At 36.7% G+C, this 23481-nt stretch overlaps 1 protein-coding gene across 12 annotated transcripts in view; it reads left to right on the forward strand.

Moving 5' to 3' along the window:
* LOC136825738 (protein tweety-like) overlaps window positions 1–23481 on the forward strand; it is a 244606-nt gene that overhangs the window by 150088 nt on the left and 71037 nt on the right. For all 12 annotated transcript variants that reach the window (XM_067082551.1, XM_067082558.1, XM_067082556.1 and 9 more), the window contains 6 exons: window positions 15019–15336; window positions 17972–18132; window positions 19349–19460; window positions 20263–20448; window positions 21546–21700; window positions 22762–22834. In XM_067082551.1, the coding sequence (XP_066938652.1) occupies window positions 15190–15336; window positions 17972–18132; window positions 19349–19460; window positions 20263–20448; window positions 21546–21700; window positions 22762–22834 (834 nt within the window). In that variant the 5' untranslated portion in view covers window positions 15019–15189. The remainder of the gene's footprint in view (window positions 1–15018; window positions 15337–17971; window positions 18133–19348; window positions 19461–20262; window positions 20449–21545; window positions 21701–22761; window positions 22835–23481) is intronic.

The following is a 23481-nucleotide window of genomic DNA, read 5'->3' on the forward strand; positions in this document are numbered from 1 at the left end:
TTATCTACTTATGAATACATTTATTTACATAAATTCATAACATTGTTTATTAAATGCGTGACACCAACGATTTTTTTTACCCTAAGCTCGATTATTGACTATTGTATTCATCTACATATGTATATATTTGTTTACAAAGAATTATAAAGATTCATATTAAATTGGTATCACTGGGTGCCATACGCATTTGGTCCTGCTAAAATGAGCGTAAGGCCTTCACTCGAATTGCCGCCTATGTGGCAATGTTGGTATATTTTCACCCGCATATTACAATGACATATGCTGCATAGGTGTCAGCTAGTCTTTTATTCCTTAACATTCATAAATAAGTGTATTGAAATTTGAAATCTAAGCCTTTCACTCCCTGACGAAGCACTGAGCCAGGTTATGTCAGTGAAAGATAAATATCACGTTCACAATAAAGACTTCTAAAACCAGAAGGTACCGACTATCACATTTTCAGAAGCAGGTTTTGGAAGTCAAGATGAGAGAGAGGAAGAAGAGAAGAGCCTCTCTTACACTTCCCTCTTTCTCTTTGCGTAACTCCCCTTTTCCCTGCCCCCTCCTTTCCTCCTCTTTATCACTCCCCCTTATTTTCTTTTGTCCCCTTCCTCTCTTCTCTTTCTTTGGCTTCTTCCCTCACGCTTTCGTCGCCCGCGCCCTTCCTCTTTCTTTGGTTCACCTTCCCTCCTCTTTCCTTGTCCTTTCCCCCTCTTTTCTTGCTTTCTCCCCTCCTCTTTTCCTAGCTCCCTCCTCTTCCTCTTTCCTTGCCCCCTCTCTCTTCCTCTTTCCTTGCCCCCTCCCCTCCTTTTTGCTTAGCTCCCTTATCTTCCTCCTTCCTTCCCCTCCTCCTGTTTCCTTGCTTTGAACCTTCCTCTCTCCTTAGCTCCCCCCCCCCTCCTCCTCCTCTCTCCTTGGTTCCTCCTCTCCTCCTCTTTCCCTTATAATGAAATTGTCACTTGATATGAAAAAATGTCATATTGAAGATGTGTTGCATATGACAAAACATCAGTTCGGAAATGGATGTTTTGATCAATATTAAGCTTTAAATTTCTATTACTACAATAAAATGAGTCATTTTCATTCCGTGTATTTTACCAACATCAGGGTACCTCTCTTGCACCGATAATAATTATACTTGTCCATCACTTTTAAAACCTGCAACCAGTAATTTCCAATATATATATATACATATATATATATATATATATATATATATATATATATATATATATATATATATATATATACATGAATTACATACTGTATAAAATTGGTGGGATCGCGGTTATGGCTAGATATGCATGAATGGCCTCGCGTGAAAAAAGGGTTGGGAATTACTGGCCCAAAGGTTAGACTGAAATACAGAATTTTGGCCAAAGACCCAGCGCTGGGACCTATGAGGTCATTCAGTGCTGGAAGGGAAATTGATAGTCGAAAGGTTTTAAATGTGTGACAGGAGGAAAACCTCGCAGTTGCACTGCAAAACAATTGTTAGGAGAGTGTGGAAAGTAAGATGGAAAAAAGAGAAAATGAACAGAGGTAGAGTAAAAGGAATTAAAGGGAGTTGCAGCTAGGGGCCGAAGGGACGCTGCAAAGAACCTTAAGTAATGCCTACAGTGCACCGCTTGAGGTGGACTGGCGGCACTACCCGCCCTCCCTACGGGGTCAGAGGTTAGAGTAAAATGGACCCATCTACAAAACCTGCCTCTAACTTCGAAACCCGAATTCACTTGTCAGTCTGTCTGTCGTAAGGTCGCATCTCTGTTTTTATAGGTGTGTTTTTAGGTCTTCGTTCGCAAAGACTCGGCTTTTCCGACCTTGTGTCACATATTCTCATTTTTGCGAGTAAAGAGAGGAACTGCATTTGCAGGAGTCACTCGACTTAATTTAAGGAACGCTTCACCCCACTCTGCTCTAGAATTGGAACGCTTCCTCGTGCTGTGTACCCAGAGCCTTGTGATCCACCTCAATTCGAAAGCCAGATCTGTTGTACCTGCTGTAGGTAGTCCATCGAGACCCGTTTTTTTATGTCTTCCGTAACCTTCCTTGATTTTGATATGTTCTCCAACTTAATCTTATAGACTTGAACTGTATGAACTTGAGAGACGACACGAGGGTGGTAATTTGACTCAAAGATCCCACTTAATCCGTTCCCATATTTTTGAAGTACTTTACTCAGGGTTGTGGAAATGAGATGGTAAAAATTTCCCTTTTTCTTGTTTTAGTGGGTCTTCTTCTACATGCTTGATAATGGATACATTAATTTGTTTTGTATTTAATTTTATTTTATCCTCTCGTCGTTTTCATATGCTAATATAATCATTAACTATTGTTCTTCCGTGCAGACACACGCTACAGTTAGTGATTCGGACATTTTAATATTGTTGGCAAAGGCTAGACTGTTACGTGCGCCTGCAAAGGCTAGAGTACGTGGAACAATGAGTGCGAGACCGTGAGGTGTCGGCCTGACACGCGTCTGAATAATTCAGAGGAAGGTGCGTTTTGAGCTTATGAAGTATTTGTACTGTAGGTTCTGATGCACCTGTCTCGAAACCGTCCGACGGCTTCCGACTTTTGTCAGCCTCCTGAGCACTTCTCTTAAAGTTGTTTTCTCTTAGCATCAGCAGTTGAGTAACTTGTTGTTTATTTGAAGTCATACTGAATCAGAGCCACTGTTTCAATGTTCACGACACTTCGAGAATCGTAAGATTTCTGCCATAGTAATTTTTAGCACTTTTGGCGACCTCCTGAACACTTTTCTTAAAAGTTGTTTTCTCTTAACAGTTGCAGTTGAGTAACTTGTTGCTTATTTGAAGTTATACTGAATTAAAGGCATTATTTCAATGTTCACGACACTTCGAAAATCGTAAGCTTTCTGCCAAGTAATTTTTAGCACTTTTGTCAGCCTTCTGAACACTTCTCTTAAAGTTGTTTTCTCTTAACAGTAGCAGTTAAGCAACTTGTTGCTTATTTTGAAGTTATATTGAATTAGAGTTAAGTAATTTGTTGCTTATTTGAAGTTATACTGAATTACAGTCATTATTTCAGTGGTGGTGACACTTCAAGAATCTTGAGCTTTCTGCCATTGTAATTTTTAGTGCTTGTTACATTTTTGCCATTGCATGGGATTCTTTTACAATTCCTCTTGAAGATCCCAACCAGTTGCTGATAAGTTTAATTACTTACTGGTTGGACAATTTGCTTTACTATTTGGTTATTTTGCGGATAGAACTACGTGTGCCATAATCTACTTTTACACCTTTCCTAATTTATTGAGGTTCCTAAATACCTACCTTATTCAACGGCTACATTGGCCACCTTTGATTTTTACTTTTGTTTTTGCAGTACCGGTAATTCTTTTGGTATTACAAAAACTTGTTCGTGTAACAGATACTACGGTTATATGTTCCCGATAGAGAAAATTATATCTGTATCCTATGAAGAAAAGCTAACATTTGCAATAACTTTTAAGAAATGGAATGGAATATAGAATTTAGGCCAAAGGCCAATCGCTGGGACCTATGAGGTCATTCCGCGCTGAAGGGGAAATTGAGAGTCGAAAAGTTTTACAGGAGTAACAGGAGGAAAACCTCGTAGTTGCACTATGAAACAATTGTCAGGAGAGAGTGGATAGCTAGATGGAAGAAACGGGAAATGAATGGAGGTACAGTAATAGGAATGAAAGCGGTTGCAGCTAAGAGCCGAAGGGGCGCTGCAAAGAACCGTACAAGTAATGCCTACAGTGCACCGCGTGCGGTGGACTGACGGCACTACCTTCCTACCGGTAATAACTCTTAGGCATCACCAATTATTCCTTATTTTATAAAGTTACGTCCTCCCCTCCCCCCGACCAAAAAAAAAAAAGGACAGGATATACATGTAGATATCTGGTAACCTAGCATGTTCTTTACACGGGCTAAGCCATAATTTCTGCATCTCCATGGCCATATAGCGCCAGCGATATATGGAAATGATGGCTTAATTCTGACGTCGTTAGCATGCGGTGAAACCAGTGGTCAGTTATGGGCCATCGACGAAGAGTTAACGGCCCAGGTCGGACGCAAGAGTGATTGCTTATATAAATTTAGGCACCATAGAGGCCATAGAGTCCCTTTTTTTTTATTTTTTTTTTTTGTAGTAGGGGGTTTCTGCGGTAGCTGGGGATTGGGGCAGAGGTTACTGCTTCCAGTGTGGCTTCCGTAGCGCACTGTAGGCGATGCTGAAGGTCCTTCCTTTCTTGCTTTCTGCCTTTGAAGTTTTTATCAATTCCCTTTGCTCTCTTCCCATCTCGCTTTCCAACTTCTCGAACGTTACCTGGCTCCAGTTTTCACTTCTCATTGTAGAACGAACTCTTGGGGCGCGTTTCTCCATAAGGGTTGAGAAATGCGACTGAGTGGTATTTTTAAACTAATAATAACAGTAATTAATTAGAGTTTATATGTGCAGATCTGGAGTAGAAACAAATTCCAAACTGAGGAAGGAAAACATTATTACAGTTTGTAGAAACTTAAGAACAGCTTTTAGGAAATCAAACTTATCACATTCAGGTTAAGGTGTATATTTCAGGCATGCTGGGTTTCGAGTTGAAAATTATTGTCTAGTGTGATGAATGGTAATATGGAAAAATTTTCTTCAAGTTTCTCTGTGAATTATTTGTTCCAAGAAACGATAAGCGACTGCGTTTATTCATAAGTGTGTGTGTGTACTAAAATATGAATTTTTATACTCATACACACCCTTGAGAATTTATATACGGATGTATTTCTTTCATGGTATTCTGATTGGTCCCTTGGTCTGCTGATTTACAAGCTTTGCAGGCTCACATTCTGTTCCATAGCTTGAAAACTTGAACAGACTTAAGAGTGAGTTTGAAAAGGTGGGACCTGGCAGATCAAAAAGGAAAATGAGTACAGCTAATGAAGATGAGTAATCTCGTTAAGGGAATGTGCGTGGCGCATTTTGCCGCAGGAGTATATGCCCTCTTGCATGGGTGAGCACTTTATCTCGCTTCTTCTGTGACAGCATCATCATCATCATCATCATCCTTATTACTGAATCAAAAGGGCATTGGTGTGTTGAGCCTTCAGGGCCCCTCTTCAGGTGGTCTTCCCTTGCAATAAGGTCCTTCTCCCATAGTCCCTTTTCTTGTTTTGGGAGATCGATGCGACAGAGAGCCCTTGGAGGACTCTCCACGGAGGGGTTAACTTCCCCCTTATTTCTTTCTCCCTTCTGCTTGAGATTCTTCAACGTTATTTTTCCCCCCTCCCATCTTTCCTTACGTTGGCTTTTCGTTTAGGTTTTGTCACCTTTTCAAAATGTTCCGCCCACCTGCTCGTTTTTACGTACTCTTTGCTCGATCCACTTGTTTGCAATCCACAGCACAACTACTCTACTTTTATAGTCTATTTATTTATTTACTTATGATGTGGAATCCCCTTGCGCTTTAAGGTTCGCTGTGCCCATGTAAAGACGATCCCATGAAGCCAAAGGTTTCGTCGGTTTTAGCTATGTTCTATTGATATCCAAATAAACGGAGTTTGTAAACTTTAATAATGATCTTATTTTGCATTTTGTCGTGTATTTCAGCTAGATAAGCGAGGAAGCTTTGGTGATTGCATAAACTTTTTGATTAATTACTTAATGTATATGAGCAAGTAACACGGAAGTTCTGTTAAACTCATGTGACATTATAGCCTTTGAATAATTTTGTCTACATAGCACTGTTTATTTGCTTATATATTTGACTGTTGAAGGTTTTGAAGGATTAGCGCGCTACGGCAAGTCGGCAGAAACAAATACAGAAAAGCGGTTTGGTGCAGGATTTCCTGGGGTTATCATTCCCATTCTTATGCCTTCTTTTTCTCCCTTTTCTTCTGTTTAGGCCTAGGGCAGATAAAGGCCTTTGTTTGCCCATGCCGGGAGCCTTCACACCAGGAAGAAAATAAACTGTGAGAGTTTTACCTCTGTATTGATGGCTCACAGAGGAAAGTAGTGCGTGCAGTCATTCTATGAGCTGCTGTCCTTACAATACCAAGCTAAATTGCAAATCTGAATTCAACCCATTACGTGGTAGTCAGTGATAGATCTCGCAAAATAAGAAGTACGTATATAGAAAAAAATATGCAGTTATTTTCAGACTGGTTGACCATAGCCCAAGCTTGCATCGCTCTGACTTTGCTTGGTTCTGGCTGCAGAAACACATCGGCTTTATGGGGACGCCAGCTGCAATCATTTCCGCCTCGGTAACACGTTCTGCATCATTGACCATTTTCTGTACATGATTCCAGTGTCCCCCGTCGCCGTAAAATGCAAATGTTTCCATTTCTGGACAGCGTGTCGCGAGCGCCTGTCCTCATCAGAGTCGGTTTTTCTCCCATCCAGTGTTGTATTCTGGCAAATGAAGGACCGTCGGAAGTATCGCTAGCTGTCGAATGTAACCCGAGTTTAGAGCAGGTAACTTATTTGTTCCATTGTTTGATTTTCCTCATTTCGACGACAACGCTTCTGCTCATTTATTCAATATTGTTACTCAAACTGACTCTTCCTCTTCTTTTACAATTGCCACTGCTGCTGTTGCCATCGATACTACAGTACTACTAGTACTACCACGAACTTAAAGCTAACCTACTATTAATAGCCGCCAGGATTATACGGCTGCATCAGACCCTCTACCTTGTTAGTTGAAAGAGATGGTCACAAAATTACTATGAGAGACGGAGACTGAAATGACAGGACGCGAAGCAGAGGAACACCAGACTCATAGAGACAAAAGAAAAAGAAACAAACGAATAGATGACGAAGGAAATGGTGTAATATGACGCAGCAGAAATCAAGAAATTATAGGGAAATTGATGAGTCTGGGAACAATAAAAGAAGTGAACTGAGAAAGAGAGAGGGGGAAGGGGCGGCTTATGCAGAAACATGTCACTTAAAGTAAATTAAAGGTGTTTCTCGTACATTTGACGTCAGCTATTTATTTACAAGCACCTCACCTCCCACGCTGCACGCACAGAAAAATCATGTTACCGAACAACAAAGGATTTCAAGTTATTATCAGCTCTCGAAGGATTTTTCCTACCCATGACCACAATTTTTAGATATTAAAACGCAATGGGCCAAAATTAAACTGTTACAGTCCATTTACGGAACGCTCAAACGAAACAGAAATTGAAATTTATCAGAAAAGTGGCCAACACTTCCTGCTTTGTTTCACTTATCGATCTCGCCCTCTATAGCTGCCTCCTGTCTGCTACTTCATCACGAATCCCTGTCTGAGGTATGCATCCTCGTTCTTCCTCCTCTTCCTTTTTGCTTGCTTGCTTTCTTTTCTTTTCGTTAATCTCATACGCAGGACTCTACTTGAATTAGTATTCAAAAGGAGTCTATATTTGTGAGACATTAATTAGTGGTAGCATTCATGCACGCTCATGTCCGTACTGAGAATATTTATTTTCTGATCACTTGCTGTCTTATTTTTTCGTTTGCGTTTGCTTTTGCTTTCCAAGACTTTTTGAAAAGGAGAAAGCTGACAGGGAGAGAGAAGGCGATGTTTCCTGTTTCTGTGTAGTCCTTAAAAGGTCTGTATGATAGTTATAAAAATAAGTGTCTGGTTAATATATATATATATATATATATATATATATATATATATATATATATATATATATATATATATATATATATATATATGTATTATATATATATAGAGAGAGAAAAAATGGTTCCTTGCATTCAAGTCTGACGAAACTTGTTAAAGTACTTTAAATTCCTTTAATTTAATTTCGCATTGTTTGCAATAGAAATTCCTTTATTGTCACATTGTTTGCAATAGAAATTCCTTTATTGTCACATTGTTTGCAAATAGGAATTCCTTTAATTCGTTTTCGCATTGTTAGCAATAGAAATTCCTTTAAATTATTTTCACATTGCTTGCAATAGAAATTCCTTTAATTTGTTTTCACATTGTTTGCCTTATAATTCCCTTAATTTGTTTTCGCCTTGTTTGCAATAGAAATTCCTTTAATTTGTTTTCACATTGTTTGTAACAGAAATTCCTTTTTCGTTTTCACATTGTTTGCAATAGAAATTCCTTTAATTTATTTTCACGTTGTTTGCAATAGAAATTCCTTTAATTTGTTTTCGTGTTGTTTGCAATAAAAATTAATTTATTTTCACATTGTTTGCAATAGAAATTCCTTTAATTTGTTTTCACATTGTTTCCCATATAATTCCTTTACTTTGTTTTCGCATTGTTTGCAATAGAAATTCCTTTAATTTGTTTTCACATTGTTTCCCATATAATTCCTTTACTTTGTTTTCGCATTGTTTGCAGTAGAAATTCCTTTAATTTTCCACATTGTTTACAACAGAAATTCCTCATTTATTTTCACATTGCTTGCCATAGAAATTCCTTTATTTTCCCATTGCCTGCAGCAGAAACGGCAATCAGTTCTTCACTGGATGGACACAGATTAACGGAGAGAGTTTAGTAGACGCCCAGAGAACAGGAGGCAGATAGATTGTATGTTGAAAGGGTTTGTTTGGGTCTTTTGTTTCAATCACGTCTCTTCGCTCAGGCTGAGAGCCAGAGGTCCGTCCTCTGATACTCATCTTCCTAATTAGCATGCATGAGCTCTCGATATTGCTATGAACCTCATATTCACTCAGGATATATTGTATTGACTAGACTTACGTGTGATGTGTATATAATTATCATAGTTCTCCACGTAACCCTCGCCCCTCCACACCCCCTCTCTCTCTCTCTCTCTCTCTCTCTCTCTCTCTCTCTCTCTCTCTCTCTCTCTCTCTCTTACAAATAGAGAGTTTGCTTTTAACCAGTACTCTTCGCATGGAGTTGCTAACCCCACGCCCTCATGCATGGCGTTTCAAGGAGCTTATATGCCGACGGCCTCCGAGTGCTGACTTTTTCCAGCGTTGCTTTACTTAGTTGATCGCACGGCCAGTAGCATAGCGAACGTGTGTGCGTGTGTGTATATATGTATGTATATGTGTGTGTGTGTGTGTATGTATATATATATATATATATATATATATATATATATATATATATATATATACATATATATATATATATATATATATATATATATATATATATATATATATATATATATATATATAAAGTTCCATGTTTTGAATTAATTTTCTTTTCACGACCAAACAAAATTCCATTCTTCTGTGTAGCAAGGAGAGAGAGAGAGAGAGAGAGAGAGAGAGAGAGAGAGAGAGAGAGAGAGAGAGAGAGAGAGAGAGAGAGAGAGAGAGAGAGAGAGAGCTAGCTTGGTGGGGGTGGGAGTGGGGGGCGGGTTTGTAAAGGGAAATAGGTACCCTCAAAGGTTAAAGTTGGTGTCAATCAGAAAGTCCGACTTGAAATTTTGTGGGGTTATTTCGTCCAGACGTGAAAATGGAATACCACTATCACCTGAAGATAGATCACTTATAGATATGCGGAACCAAATGACATTTCAAGAGACGATTAGATGCACAGAGATGAGTTTAGGTAAGAAGAGTCAAAGAATAATGGTGGAGTTTTATCATAAACAGATTTATTTTTATCTGTAAGAAAAAAAATATGAGAAACCATATTGTAAGGCTTTCAGAACTCATCAACTTATTGCCATTACCCATGACAGTCAGACGCATGAATCCAGTGAAATTGATCTTTGGTGGGGATCGACACTTATGCTTTCACTGAATAACTTACTAGCAAAAGATTAATGAAAAAAAAAAAATTGGGTGCAGAAGTTTAAACACGGGGGAACAGCGTCAATTGGTTATTGAGCAATTTAGGCCTCAGACTTTTGGTGGTGTCCTTACTTCATTTCTTGTAAAATGATCAGGTAGGGAGGAACATAAATATATTGCGGATTTGTATCTGAGTTTTGGCGATATGTGCACTCCCTCATTCAGGAGTCTATTCCCAAATGTTTTGAAAGAGGTTCCCCCCTCTCTCTCTCTCTCTCTCTCTCTCTCTCTCTCTCTCTCTCTCTCTCTCTCTCTCTCTCTCTCTCTATATATATATATATATATATATATATATATATATATATATATATATATATATATTTATATATATATATGTTTCACATTTTTTGTTCTTAAAGATAGGAGGTTTCATGGAGACGTCTCGATGGCGTGAGAAGAAACAACTCGGTGCCTGGTCGCTTTTGATGATTTACCTTTCGTTCCTTTTACTCTTTAGAGTATTTTGAAAGTCCTTAATGCTAAAAATTGCCATTCCAATATTTTAATATTTGCCTCTGTGTTTAAATCGAAATGAATTTAAAGATGGAGTCCTCAGTCTTTACATCTTCAACACCCACGTAATCTCACAGTTGAGGTCACATGGCCCTCTCCGTTACTGTGGATGATTGTATACGTGCCGCAGCAGACCTTCAGGGCAAAGGAGGTGTCCTCAGAGAAAAGGAAGGGAAGACGGAAGGGACTACAATAGAAAAGGACCTCAGGAGGCCTTTAGTTCCTCTAGAAGGGTTAGAGAGATGAAAAAACTGGGTATGTAACTTTAGGCTAACGTCTTTTTTGTATCTTTTTTCTATGGACCTGCTCCCTAGTGCGTCATTTGCTTTTACAGGTTTTTGTTTCTTGGCAAAGACCTAAGCAGTGCGAGAAATATTGTTGGTATGTTGGTAATAAGCGTTAGTACTTACATGGGATGATGTGGTATTGAGGAAACCAAGACGGCATTTCAATATCCTCACTATAACTTATGCCTTACTGGACGTGATATAGGATTAAATAAAAAAAAAAAAAAAATTACACTACTGAACACAGCTTTTGGTCACGGATACAAAATTAGGAAATGGGCTCCCCGAAAAAAACGTTAATGGTGTTGCAACGATTATGGTTTCATATTGCCGAAAATCAGACCGGAAAGTAGATTGCTTGGTGGAAAGTACACAGTAGAGTCCTTTGTTTTATGAAAAAGATATTTCGATGCTTTCATTACCCGTTTCACGAAAATACCACTGGTTTTATTAATGTAAAAAATACTTTTGAGGTTTTACCGAATTTTCTAGAATGCTTCAGGGCGCATAGACTCTTCTTACAAATCTGCTTACGTCTTTATTCAATAACCACAACAGGTTGAGACGTTCCGTGTCAAAACACGCGTAACATGCATACTCGTTCTTATTTTTTTCAATATGAATGTTCTTAATTACTCTATTTCAGTATCTATCTGTCTATACCTGTATGTATACACACACACATATATATATACACACATATATATGCATATATACAATATATATATAGTTAGACAAGGAATTCTATAAAAAAAAGTGGCCTCTGTTTGACAGTAGTTGGGAAAAGAACTAAAATATACGGAAATAATGACATTCGTCAAAATTGTATGCCTGACTGCTGACCACTTTTACATAAGCATGTCCATCCTGTATCCCATTCATAGTCCCACCAGGTAAGAGCCATCCAGAGGGATTTTCTTCTCTTTGGCCCTCGGTAACATCCTGGCCCAGTGCCATGTCACATGCCTAAGATGTCAATCGATTGCGCGTTTGGAACACGTCCCGATCTCGTTGTAAAGTTCGACCTTTTGGATCCCCGTGACCTCGACTTGTTTCACGGTGGAAGATCCGAAGTCAGTTATTTCAGTAAAATTGTGTCTAAAGCAGAACTTTTTCAGGATAACGCAACTGTCCTCAGAGGATTTGCTGGACTGAACCGCCCCCGCCCCATTATTGAACCGCGGAGGAAGATGAGAGGAAATACGAGAGTTCAAGTCCCTTTGTGGCATTTAGTGTACCATTAACAAATCTGGCTCTTCCCGTGCAGGTGGGCAACCACCTTTGCTACCAAGACTGGACCAACTTGGCGTTCCTTAGAATTTACACAATTTACATATTTCTTTTTAGCGCAAGGTGATCATTTCATACATCATTGGCTGATATTCAACTTACAAAAGATCTTTTATAAGGCTGATATTCAGAAAGATTATGTATATAAGCTATTTGTTGTTTTTCTGTATGTACTATAATTACTGGTATATATAAAAACAAATAGTTAACTTGCATTTTTCTGGATGTTGTTTTGACATAGAAACCACACAGAATTGATCGACCTCATAGTCGTATAATAACAAGAATTAAAAATATTGTTTCCAGAAATCTCGTCAAGTCTGCATTAGCATAGTCAACAAGAAAAACAACTTGAATTTAAGGACAGGCCTATTCATTCCCTGTTAATGTCTTGTGCCTCTCCTTGGTTTGTCTGTTTACCTGGGTTAATCCCACATAGCTATTCCTCACCTGGAGATCTATCTCAAAAGTAATGAGCTCTGAATGCATTAAAGTGGTGATGTGTACATCCCTTTCCCCGTAGGGGGCTAGTGCTGAGGTGCGCTGTAGTCATTACTAAAGGTTCCTTGCAGCGTCCCTTCGGCCCCTAGCTGCAACCCCTTTCATTCCTTTTACTGTACCTCCATTCATATCTTTCTTCCATCTTGCTATCCACCCTCTCCTAACTGCGAGGTTTTCCTCTAGTTGCACCTTTCAAACCTACTTCCTCGCAGTTTCCTCTCCAGCGCTGAATGACTTCGTAGGTCCCAGTGCTTGGTCTTTGGCCTAAACTATATTCCATTCCTATATATCCCTTAATCTTTGCTGTCATCTTACAACCGAGTCGTCTTTGCTCGAATGTTTGTACTTTCTTTGATAAAACATTCGAGTAAAGACGGAAGATCTTGCTCTCCCTTATCTCAATTTCCTCATGACCATATACTTTGTTTATACACACACACACACACACACACACACACACACACACACACACACACACACATATATATATATATATATATATATATATATATATATATATATATATATATATATATATATATATATATACATATACTTCAGTCCCTCCTTTACCTCAAACTATGCAAGAATTTTTTCTCAGCTTCAACCTTTTTTCTTTTAGTCATATTCAACTTCCTTACTTCGCTTCCACGTACTCAGCTACCTTCCTTGCTTGGTGTGTGGAGTGATTAGCCTTTTCAGACATCCTACCATCATTTGATAGATTTACTTGCAAATACTTGAATGATCAACGGCTTTCGTTCTTCCGCTATCTCCACATCAAATTCATTGCTTTATCTTCATGGCTTGCATTTATTTCTGTTTACTCTCGACTTTCTCTTCTTTCAAAAACTTTCAAACTCTCTCATTGGTTACTACAGCGTCTCCCCAATCTCCAAACAATACTTTATTCCTCACTGCATTTTCACTACATCTACTGTCAATTCCGACTTCTCACGGTGCTCCATTTATGAAGTTTTTAAACAGCAAACACAACACATCCTCGTCTTAGAACCACTCGTATGTATTTAATACATTTCGTAATTCTAAGCAATACTACTTGAACTCGACAATTGCAAAAACAGAGATTTCAATAAAATTGAAGTAAAAAAAAAATGTGCTGACCCATTTGTTATATCCATGGACTGCTCACAATGCTATGTTGGTTACCATGAGAGATTTGCTCCTTGTCTCTTCCCGCAAATGCTCGTGCAAAACGAAATCTGGGAAACACTCGAATCGTTTTTCTAATTACGGGTTCTAAAGAGGCTCGTCATCTCGCATGTCCCGCCAACTGACAGCATGTGCAGGTGGATTCAGTCAGTTCAATAAATGCTGCGTACAATTTACAGTATTATAATTTAAGTCTTTTATTTAATAATTTTAAACACTCCTTACCTTTTTTCGTTTGTTTTTTTACCCGGATACTCTACAGTGTCGTTTTTGTTGGCAAAGGCTAACTACCTTTCTACTTTAAACTGCGTTTTCCCTTTGTGGCTCCAGAATGAGAGAATGGAACTTGTACAATAATTTTTGTCAGTTGCGTTATAAGAATCGAGAGAGAGAGAGAGAGAGAGAGAGAGAGAGAGAGAGAGAGAGAGAGAGAGAGAGAGAGAGAGAGAGGCTGAAACACAAAGAGTCAATATCTCGATCGTGGCACCATTGTCCGGGTCGCGCAGGGAAAGTGAAGAAGAAGAAGAAGAGTGACAAATTTAACCTTCAGTATTCTTGCGAACTCGGAGGATATTGACCCTTAAGCGCTTAGGTCACGAAGGTCGCTTCCTCGGTATCTTGGGAGGGATAACTTTTTTTTTTCTTTTTAGAATTTTCTTGCGCAGCGACCTCACTCCTTTTCTTTCAGCCTATTTCCAAGGAAAGCGAATTGTGTTTTATTGAAGCTTAGGCCTAAAAATATGATTAGTATTGTTTCCATGAAATGTAAAATGGGTTGCGCTCAGGCTCCGGAAACGAAACCTTTATTCCTTTTGCTGTTTGGATGGGAGCAGAGAGACGTGCCAAACATGAAATTGGCTAGAGTAATTTGTGGACAAAGTCTTTGTTTTAACTTTCACTTTTAAAAACTTGTTGAAATTATGGCCACGATTAAATTGCGGGAATATTTTCATTAAATGCTAGTGTAATAATAATAATAATAATAATAATTAATAATAATAATAATTGTTAAAAACCAGGTGCAATATCTCCAATTTCAGTTATCGTCATGAATAATTTAATGTTGTTGTTATTCAACCATTTATTAGCTAATCTGACAGAAGTATTTTTTTCTAATAATCTGTTGCTTCTACATTCACCAAAGTTATTAGCTTTTATAAACTATAAGCCTGAAAAATAATTTAAGCAAAAATATTTTTTCTTCATATTATTAATGTTCTATGCGATGCAAAATGCCAAAAATATGTCCATTGTGGCCTCCTTGAGTATGAGTTTACTTTTGAGAACTGGTATGGTATTTTGACTTGATAAGTAACTGTCTGGATTTATTCTGAAATAGTTACTTAAGTACTGAATATTTGAGCTTGTGCTTACCTTGCAAAGTGTTATGACAAAGTACATTTGAAAATGCACTCTCTCTCTCTCTCTCGTATATTAGGCATTTGTATTAAGCACAACTTACCACTAAAAGTTTTCCCGTTTCCAGGATGAGTCGCCTTCGGTGGTGGTCGACGCGGGTGTGAACGGTGCAGCAGTGGTGGTGGTGGCAGCGGCAGCAGCAGCAGTAGCGGCTGCCCTCGGTGGTCTTTGGACTACCCCAGAGGAAGAGTAGCGGCAGCAGCTACTATTGACCAGGGCAAAAGGAATCCCCTCAAACATGGCCACGGAAGGGTACAGCGTGACGTCAGAGGCTGTGCTTCAGCACGTCTTCTGGGTGGACTGGTTCCACAAGGCTCCGCACATCAACCTCACCCTCCACTTTGTCAATGCGACCTTTGACCCTCTGTCGCCTGTCTATCAGGAGGTTGGTGGACCTCTTGTCAGATCTATATCTTTAAAAGGGTTTTCGTAGATTTAGAATTTTAAACGTTTTAAGGGACTCTTTGAAAGTCTCCAAATGCGCAGTTCACTGAAAAGTTTAGTGTTAGGATTAGAATCACAGATTTTTAAGAAATTCATAAATGCCTACAAAGATACAATTAATTACTGGATTTCTGACGTAACTTTTTCTTGTAGACAATTTTATGTCTGTACTATTAACTGATCAGATTAAGCTGGAGAGAGGTGGATAATTACTTCATTGCTTAATGTAATAAATGCAGACATTTGAAATCTAAGCAAGAAATACAGCTGAGTTAAGTCATTTGCAAAATATATTAATTCTGTTTAGAGAAACGAGCATACACGGTCGAATTGCAGCTAATCCTTACTCTATCCAGTTATGTCACATAAAAGGGAGTTTCAGTATAAATTTGGAAGTGTATATAACCGTATAATGTCAGTAAAACTGCTCCATAGATAAGTTCAATACAAGAAAATGTAACTTGCACAACTGCCCCAAAATAGTCTACACGGCAGTACCAAAATAAGCCTCGACACTTTCTTTCTTTGTTTAGTATCTGTTGTACAACGTTTCATACATGATCAAGCTTCAGGTTCTGTAAAAACTAAGAATACCCATTTATATCAAGCAAGAAAAACATAAGTGATATATCATTAACTCACTGAATTTCGAGAAAGGACGTGCTGAAAGCAGAGTTATCTAAATTCAAATTGGGTTTCAGATTCTCTGAAATATCTCTGAGCTCGATTTCAACCAAGTTTTACACAGAATACTAAAATTAGGATGATTCAAATTAATGCAGCAAAAGCCATGACAAGTCTTCTTGTATGGAGGACTTAGATGACTTCCCTACAAGTATAAAAGGTCTTTGAACGAATGTCTCTGTCCAGACACTGGTAGACAGGTTCCGCTGAGCCACCCACATATTCCGATCTACACTGGGATCACAAATTTGTATAATTTACAAACATTGACCAAAGTGCGCTAGGCATTGTTTCTTTAACTTTGAATATATTACTTCTAAAATTATTGAAAAACATAATTTGAAGTTGTACACCTTCACGGTGTTTTATTTTTTAAAATTAAATTCTTGATGTTATTTTATACATAAGGCGAAGTGTTCAATTTGAATATGTATAAATTTGTGTCTGCATTGTATTGGGAATATGTGGGTAGTTCAGCAAAACTGCTGTCTACCAGAGCTTTTGAATAGAGAAACATAAGTTCAAGGACCTTTTTACCTCTAGGCAAGCCACCTCAGTCTTCCATAAGAGAACATTGTCACGGTTTTTGCAATAATAATTTGAGTCAATCTAGTGTTAATATTTTACGTAAATCATTGGCTAAAACAGAGCTAAGATTATCAGAGAGTTTTTATGTAGAGAAACAAACCCAGCTTGAATTTAGACAACGTTGCTTTCATCAGGTGTGTTTTAATTGAAGCACATTTTTATTATTTCTCGAATTTTAATTTGCTGATATATCTTTTTGTGTTTTTTAAATATAAATGTATATTCTTAATTTTTACAGAACCTGAAGATGGACATATATCCGATACGTTGTACAACAGACTAAAAAACGTAAGAATATGTTGAGATTTGTTTTGGTACTGCAGTTCATCTCCCGATTTCATCTTTTTCCATACCATTTTGATAGCGAAAACGAATGTTGCAGACTCTGTAGGGTAAGCGTTTTACAGATGTCAGTTCTGGGCTCTCAATATATCTTCAAAAGGTTTTGTTCCATGAAAGAGAGATTACTTTAAGTGTACTAGGCCATAATATACTATATATATTAAACATTTTGTTTTGCTGTTTTGATAAAATTTAATGCTATAAGGAATGTACATGCGATATGGGAAGGGATACGCGAAAGCAATAAACGTATATTGTATCTGTACATGGTCTCCAAGGATTTCTGGAGCGTGGATGACAAAAATGCTGGCGACCCAGGAACAATCACTATATTCCTTGCGTAGAGAGAGTACAAGCAACAAATGTACCTCTTTTGTCTTGGCAGAGACTGGTGCGACAATAGTTACATCATAGAAGGGTTATACTTGCCATTACTGAATTTTATTGAGAAGAGGTTCAAAAGGTAAAAGGAAAAGAAAATGAAAGGGAGATGAATATTTCCAAGGATAGGCTTGTGGGATAGTGACTGAGCAGTTGAACAGTATAATTACTTGCTTGGTTATGGTGAACACTTGAGTTCATAAATAGTTTCAAGATCTCTTGTTATTTAAAAGATGAAAATCTCTGTATCCTGTTCTATAACAGAAATTCTCTGTGATACTCTATATTTTTAATCATATGGCCATGAGGTTAGTTTTTCCTACTTATTTACCTACACTATTAAGAAATGCTAATGACTAATGAAAATAGGGCACTAATATACATCACAAAGAGTTTCTACTTTTCTCTTGTGCAGACATTCATATAGGATACAACAAATTTAAGAAAAATGGAATTACAGCACAAATAGTGTTAAAAAACCTAGTAGCTATTCAGTTTGACCATAAACTATGAAGACGCCTAGTTACCTTAACCTACATTCTTTTTACGCTTGTCATCATGCTATTACTTTTGCTTTCTAGAGTTTAGGCATCATTGGCTCTGTACCTGCTGGGATATTGATCCTTACATTGCTAGTGCTGCTGCTTTATCTTCTGACAAGATGCTGTGACAACCGACCTCGCAAACCAGGCTCTATCACCTGCTTGAAAGTGACTTTGGTCCTCTTTGCCATCATCACACTGTAAGTTCCTCACTGAAGTATCACTACTATATTGCTTTCAGATTCCACCTTTAATTGTTTGCTACTAATCAAGGCTGGATCCTGTTTTGAGCAATAATGAGCATTCTTAATGGGATTTGCAAGATATTTCACAAACTGAATTTTTGGAACATCTGTATGTTACATGGAAAATTAATCAGTACTCTTTTATACATTATTAAGTAATTAGCAACTGCATATCAGCACAGAAACAAAATGAGTGTATTGAGTAATTTTGTCAAGAAAATATAAAAGAAAAAAGTTGATTATGCAAAGACCGGGATTGGGGTGATAAAGTAACTTTGGCTTTTTCATCAGAGAAAATTTAGAATTTATTTTTATGTAAGAATTATGAGAGCTCAACAACTGATTTGGTCTGGGCAGCGATGAGAAGGGGTAGATATATGACAAACACTCATGGAGAAAGGCTGTAACTGAGGAGTCGACTGGATGGGAATTCAGGCTGAAACTGCACAAATGGAAGAAAATGGTATTTTGAGCAGAGAAAGGTTACTTGCTTAACAGAATATATTATACATCTTGAACTCAAGATAAGTGTAAGAAAAACCGGAATAATGAGGGTAGAGTATGCATAGAAGGATGAGGTGATATTTTATGAAGAAACAGTTAATGAGGTTGAGTCGTTCAAATACTTAGGAAAAAGAATATCCGATGAAGGTTCTTTTGATGGCTCCAACTCAACAGTGGAAAACTTAAAACAAATATTTGAATGATGATGTTAATGTTAGAGTGTCTACTTGCATTCTAAATTAATTAATATATTTATTAGGTAGCATAATAACTCAGTTCAGCATATATACTATTAGTATTGCCCTGGTTTACTGTTTTCTAAAAGGTCTCTTATTTAGGACTACGATTTATCAGGTATTTTCTTTGACTCAAAAATTATATTGCAAGTTCAGTGTTAGGCAGTTTCATATGCAAGGAGTTTTGCTCGTTCCATAGTGGTTTAATTAAACTAATTTTGATAATTCCATTTGGTAATTTTTATGGGGCTTTTATTTTTGAACTAGATTTCTTTCCAACTTTTTGTATTCCTTTTTTTTTTATTTTGTATTCATATTTATGGCAAGTGACTTAAATAGCTTTACTTATGATAATTTTTCTTATTTGCAAGTTTGCTTCTTTTCTGTGTTTCATTTGTGATAAGACTTTCCTTTGTTTTCATATTTTTCAGAGGAGCCCTGGGAGTAAGCATTTGGGGAAATCAGGAAGTACATGAAGGAGTAACTCGTACCACCCTCTCATTGGACAACATTAACAGCATGGTTCATTCACTCAGCAACCAGGTAAAAGAAGCTCTTAGAGCAATTGAGTTTTTATTCAAAAGATTTTTATTAAAGTATAAATACTTGTTTATACTCAGTCTAAATTACTATTTTATTTTATATATTTTATTTGTGCCTTTTCTGGAAAAGGTAGTTGTAATTAGCCAAAATTAATATTAATTTTTCATATATTTCATTGCAATTTGTCCTACCTAAATTAATAATTAATTTTTCATATGTCATTGTAATTTGTCCCAGGTTCAAACGTTCTGCTTTAATAAGTTAATTTCTGTTTGCTGTAGTAGCTACATTGAAAATTTACATACACGCTGGGCTTTATGTTCATAAATTTTTTTCCATTCCACAGTCAGCATGTGTCCTACTGTCTGTATAGTAAAATAACACCATAACACTGAACAATTGAGATTACAGGATGGAATCCTATTGCTAACAATCACTGGCATAATGGTAAAAAATTTTGAAATTAAATTCTTTGTTGGAAAAATGAAAACAGGCTTTGTTTTTCGTTCTTATGAGCATCATAATAGGATGTACAGTATATACATTTAGAACATAACAGAAATAGTGCAGTCAAAGTATGCAATTCCTACAACCATATTCCATCTCATCATGTTAAAAATGTTGAGCACATTATGAAAGAAGCAAAATTTAGCAGCTAGGACACAACACAGCAGACAGCTTATTCATTCGTTTGTGATAAATGTAATTAAAGAATCTGATAGTGTCATGGGAATTGTGACTATTTTGTCTTGACAGTATCTCAGATTTTATTGAAAGATTTGGCCCAATTTTTTTTTTACAGACTAAACTATTTGATGAAACAATTCGAAGACATCTGCAACCTCAGCTGAGCATTTTCAAGGAAACTATTCAGCGTGAACATATTGAAAATGCTACAGCTGAAATGTTTATCATGGAAAGCTTGCATTACATGCAAGGAAACATCTCCGAGGTTCTGCTCATCAATGTGGATGACATAAATGCAATGGTAAGTAAAGTTTTATTCCACTTTTGTATTCTTTTCTTTTAATTGCAATAATTATAACTTGTCACATTGTTATAATATCAGCATTTTAATAAAAATAATTTCTTCAGTATAAATGACTGTTATTGTGTTTTATAACATCTTGTAGGTTTTAGAAGTGAAGTATTTATTAAACAATATGCTCTAAATTGATCCGAAATGTAATAAGTATGTTTATAATGAGTACTCAGTAAACTCCACACAAGTATATTCATTCCTATGTCCCCACTAGAAAAACAGACACTGGGGGATATTTCTATGAACGAAAATAATATGGGCTTCCCCATAAGTTATTAAAATCATTTTATTCAGTTCTATATCATTTTTATATAGCATGATATATTTTTATGTTTTTATGCAAATATTTAAACACACTATAGTGTTAAAAAAATAAAGATGTTAAGTTACTTGTTGGAAGGGTAATGAAAATGGAACTGTGGACTGTTATTTAATAAAATCTCAGCATGAGTAAAACATCAGGTATCCTAGTTGCAAGCTGGGAAAAAACATGAAATACAGTAATGGGGTAAATATTCTTTGATAGATTGTTCCTGAATACTGAATTGGAAAATAAGGTTTGGAATTGCATGCTTATCCAAGATGTGTTTAGTTTATTTGATATAGAATATTGATAGTACCTGCAGCAGAGCATTTTGGGAAATATCCAGCCATTCTCATAACTGACTTGAAGACATTTTTGTTTATTTACTGAAAGCTGTTGTCTGATCAATTATGTTAATGGCATTTGTCAAGTCAGTGGTTATATTTCCTGACATTTCAGTGCATAATGAGCTTTTGAAAATCATACTGATCATGACTTAATTTTTTGCTTTTACAATTATATGATTAGCATATTTCAATAATGTTTCAAGGATTCTCACTGTGTCTAATACTGTGTAATTAAAACTTTTAACTTTTTAAAATGCAAAATATGCATGCTACAAGATTCCAAAGGATGTTTGACACATCTCTCATTATAAAATATTATATTAGTGATTTAGATGACATGATAGATAAAACTTTTTCACTTGGATTTCTAGCAGTTCTGTCCTTCTTTGCAGATGTCTGGAGCAGAAATGGGAGGAATAGTACGCCTTTTGAAAGTGGGTGAACTTGGCAGATGGGTGGGAACTATTGGACTGACTGGACTCCTCATGATGGTTGTTCTTGTAGTGATGGTTGGGGTAGCCCGCCACTCACGCTGTACTTTAATAACGTAAGTCCAACTTATAAACAGCATCTCTTATTCTGACTGTTCCTGAAAAGTGGACCTTCATTATTGATAATTAAATGAAATTGGTTAGAATGTTGCAGTTATGGAATTAATTCAAAATAAGTCATTATATCATGGTAAGAATGTTATGAATGTCCAGATTCTTAATGAAACACTAGGTAATAAGGTATACTGTTTTTCAGTGCTATATGCAAAGACAAGTACAGGCGGTCCCCGGTTTACGACGGGGGTTCCGTTCTTGCGCCGCCTCGTAACCCGAAAATCGTCGTAAGCCGGAAAATCGTTGAAAATCGTCAAAAATCATAAGAAAACCTTACTTTTAATGCTCTGGGTGCATTGAAAACGATGTAAACTGCATTATTATTGAGTTTTACATAAAAAAACCTTCAAATTATGATTATTCTGCCGTTTTGGGGCCATATTTCTTCCGTCGGATCGGCGTACGACGCGTCGTAACCCCGGAACATGCGTCGTAAGCCGGGAAATAATTTCTGATGAATATATTTGAAAAGCGTCGCAACCTCGGAACGTCGTAAGCCGGAACCGTCGTAAACCGGGGACTGCCTGTACTTATATTTCAATATATGTTTCATCATCCTTGGGTACTTACCACCATTCCTATCATTACTCCATCCATGTTTTTATTCGTCCTGCTGAAGGAAAACCAATCACTGATAAAGTTGTTTCACTAATGATTTTTATAAAAAACTTTTGTGTCAATGTTTTATTTTGAGGATTGTCCTTCAATATTTTCATATCGTCATATGAAAAGTTATGAAACGTAATTCATTTTAGTATGCAAATTAATTACCCTGTGTTGTTTAATTGATGAATATTGGGATTTTTTCTTACTAATTCATTTTAGTATGCAAATGAATTACCCTATGTTGTTTAATTGACAAATATTGGGATCTTTTTCTTACTGACTGAAGCCATTCATTCATGTGGTAATGCTGCTGTTATTGTAATTGCCAATTTAAGTTTTTCTAGTAATCCTTGGTAGTACAGTGAAATGTGACTGGTTTGACTTTTTTCCTTAACAGATTTTCAGTCTTGGGACTATTGGCAATGATACTCTGCTGGGGCTTAACATCAATATATCTTGTAACGTCTGTTGTAAGTATATACTTTGCCAAAGTTTTTCTCCTATATAAAGAGTGGTTCTAGCTTACTTTTGCAATTTCCTACAGTAGTGTTAACATCTTTACAAGTACTTTTGTAAATTTCCCATCTTTTATCATTCTTTGATCATAAAATAACTGTAATGCCAGAGACCTGTCATGGACCTTGAAACAGAATTAAGATGTAAATGGCTCCAGTATAACTTATCAGTGAAGTTAGCCCAATAGTGAAGTTTGAGTCCAAAGGGCTAAGCACAAAAATGTTACTCTTAGGCCTTTTCATAGAGTACACTTCATAGAGAAGGCACTGATTTCTTTTAAAATTTTACACATAGTTGCGTATTGCATTAAGATTTCTTGTAATGTTACTTAAAAAATAAATCTGAGTATTATTTGACTTGTTTATGGTATTTTGATGCCAGAATAAAAAAATTTTGTGTTACATTTTCTATGTATGGGGTCATGTACAGTAATTTTTGCCAAATACTACTTAGAGAATCAAATAAGTGATGTAACTAAAGTTATTTTTTGCTATTTTCATATTTATAGCAAAAAAAGTTATGATAGGGGTTACATAATTTACACAAGTTTATTTGTGTGTTACCAAAATTTATTTCAGATGAAAATTATTTACCTAACTAG

Source organism: Macrobrachium rosenbergii, chromosome 39 (assembly GCF_040412425.1).
Source record: "Macrobrachium rosenbergii isolate ZJJX-2024 chromosome 39, ASM4041242v1, whole genome shotgun sequence".
Lineage (NCBI taxonomy): Eukaryota > Metazoa > Arthropoda > Malacostraca > Decapoda > Palaemonidae > Macrobrachium > Macrobrachium rosenbergii.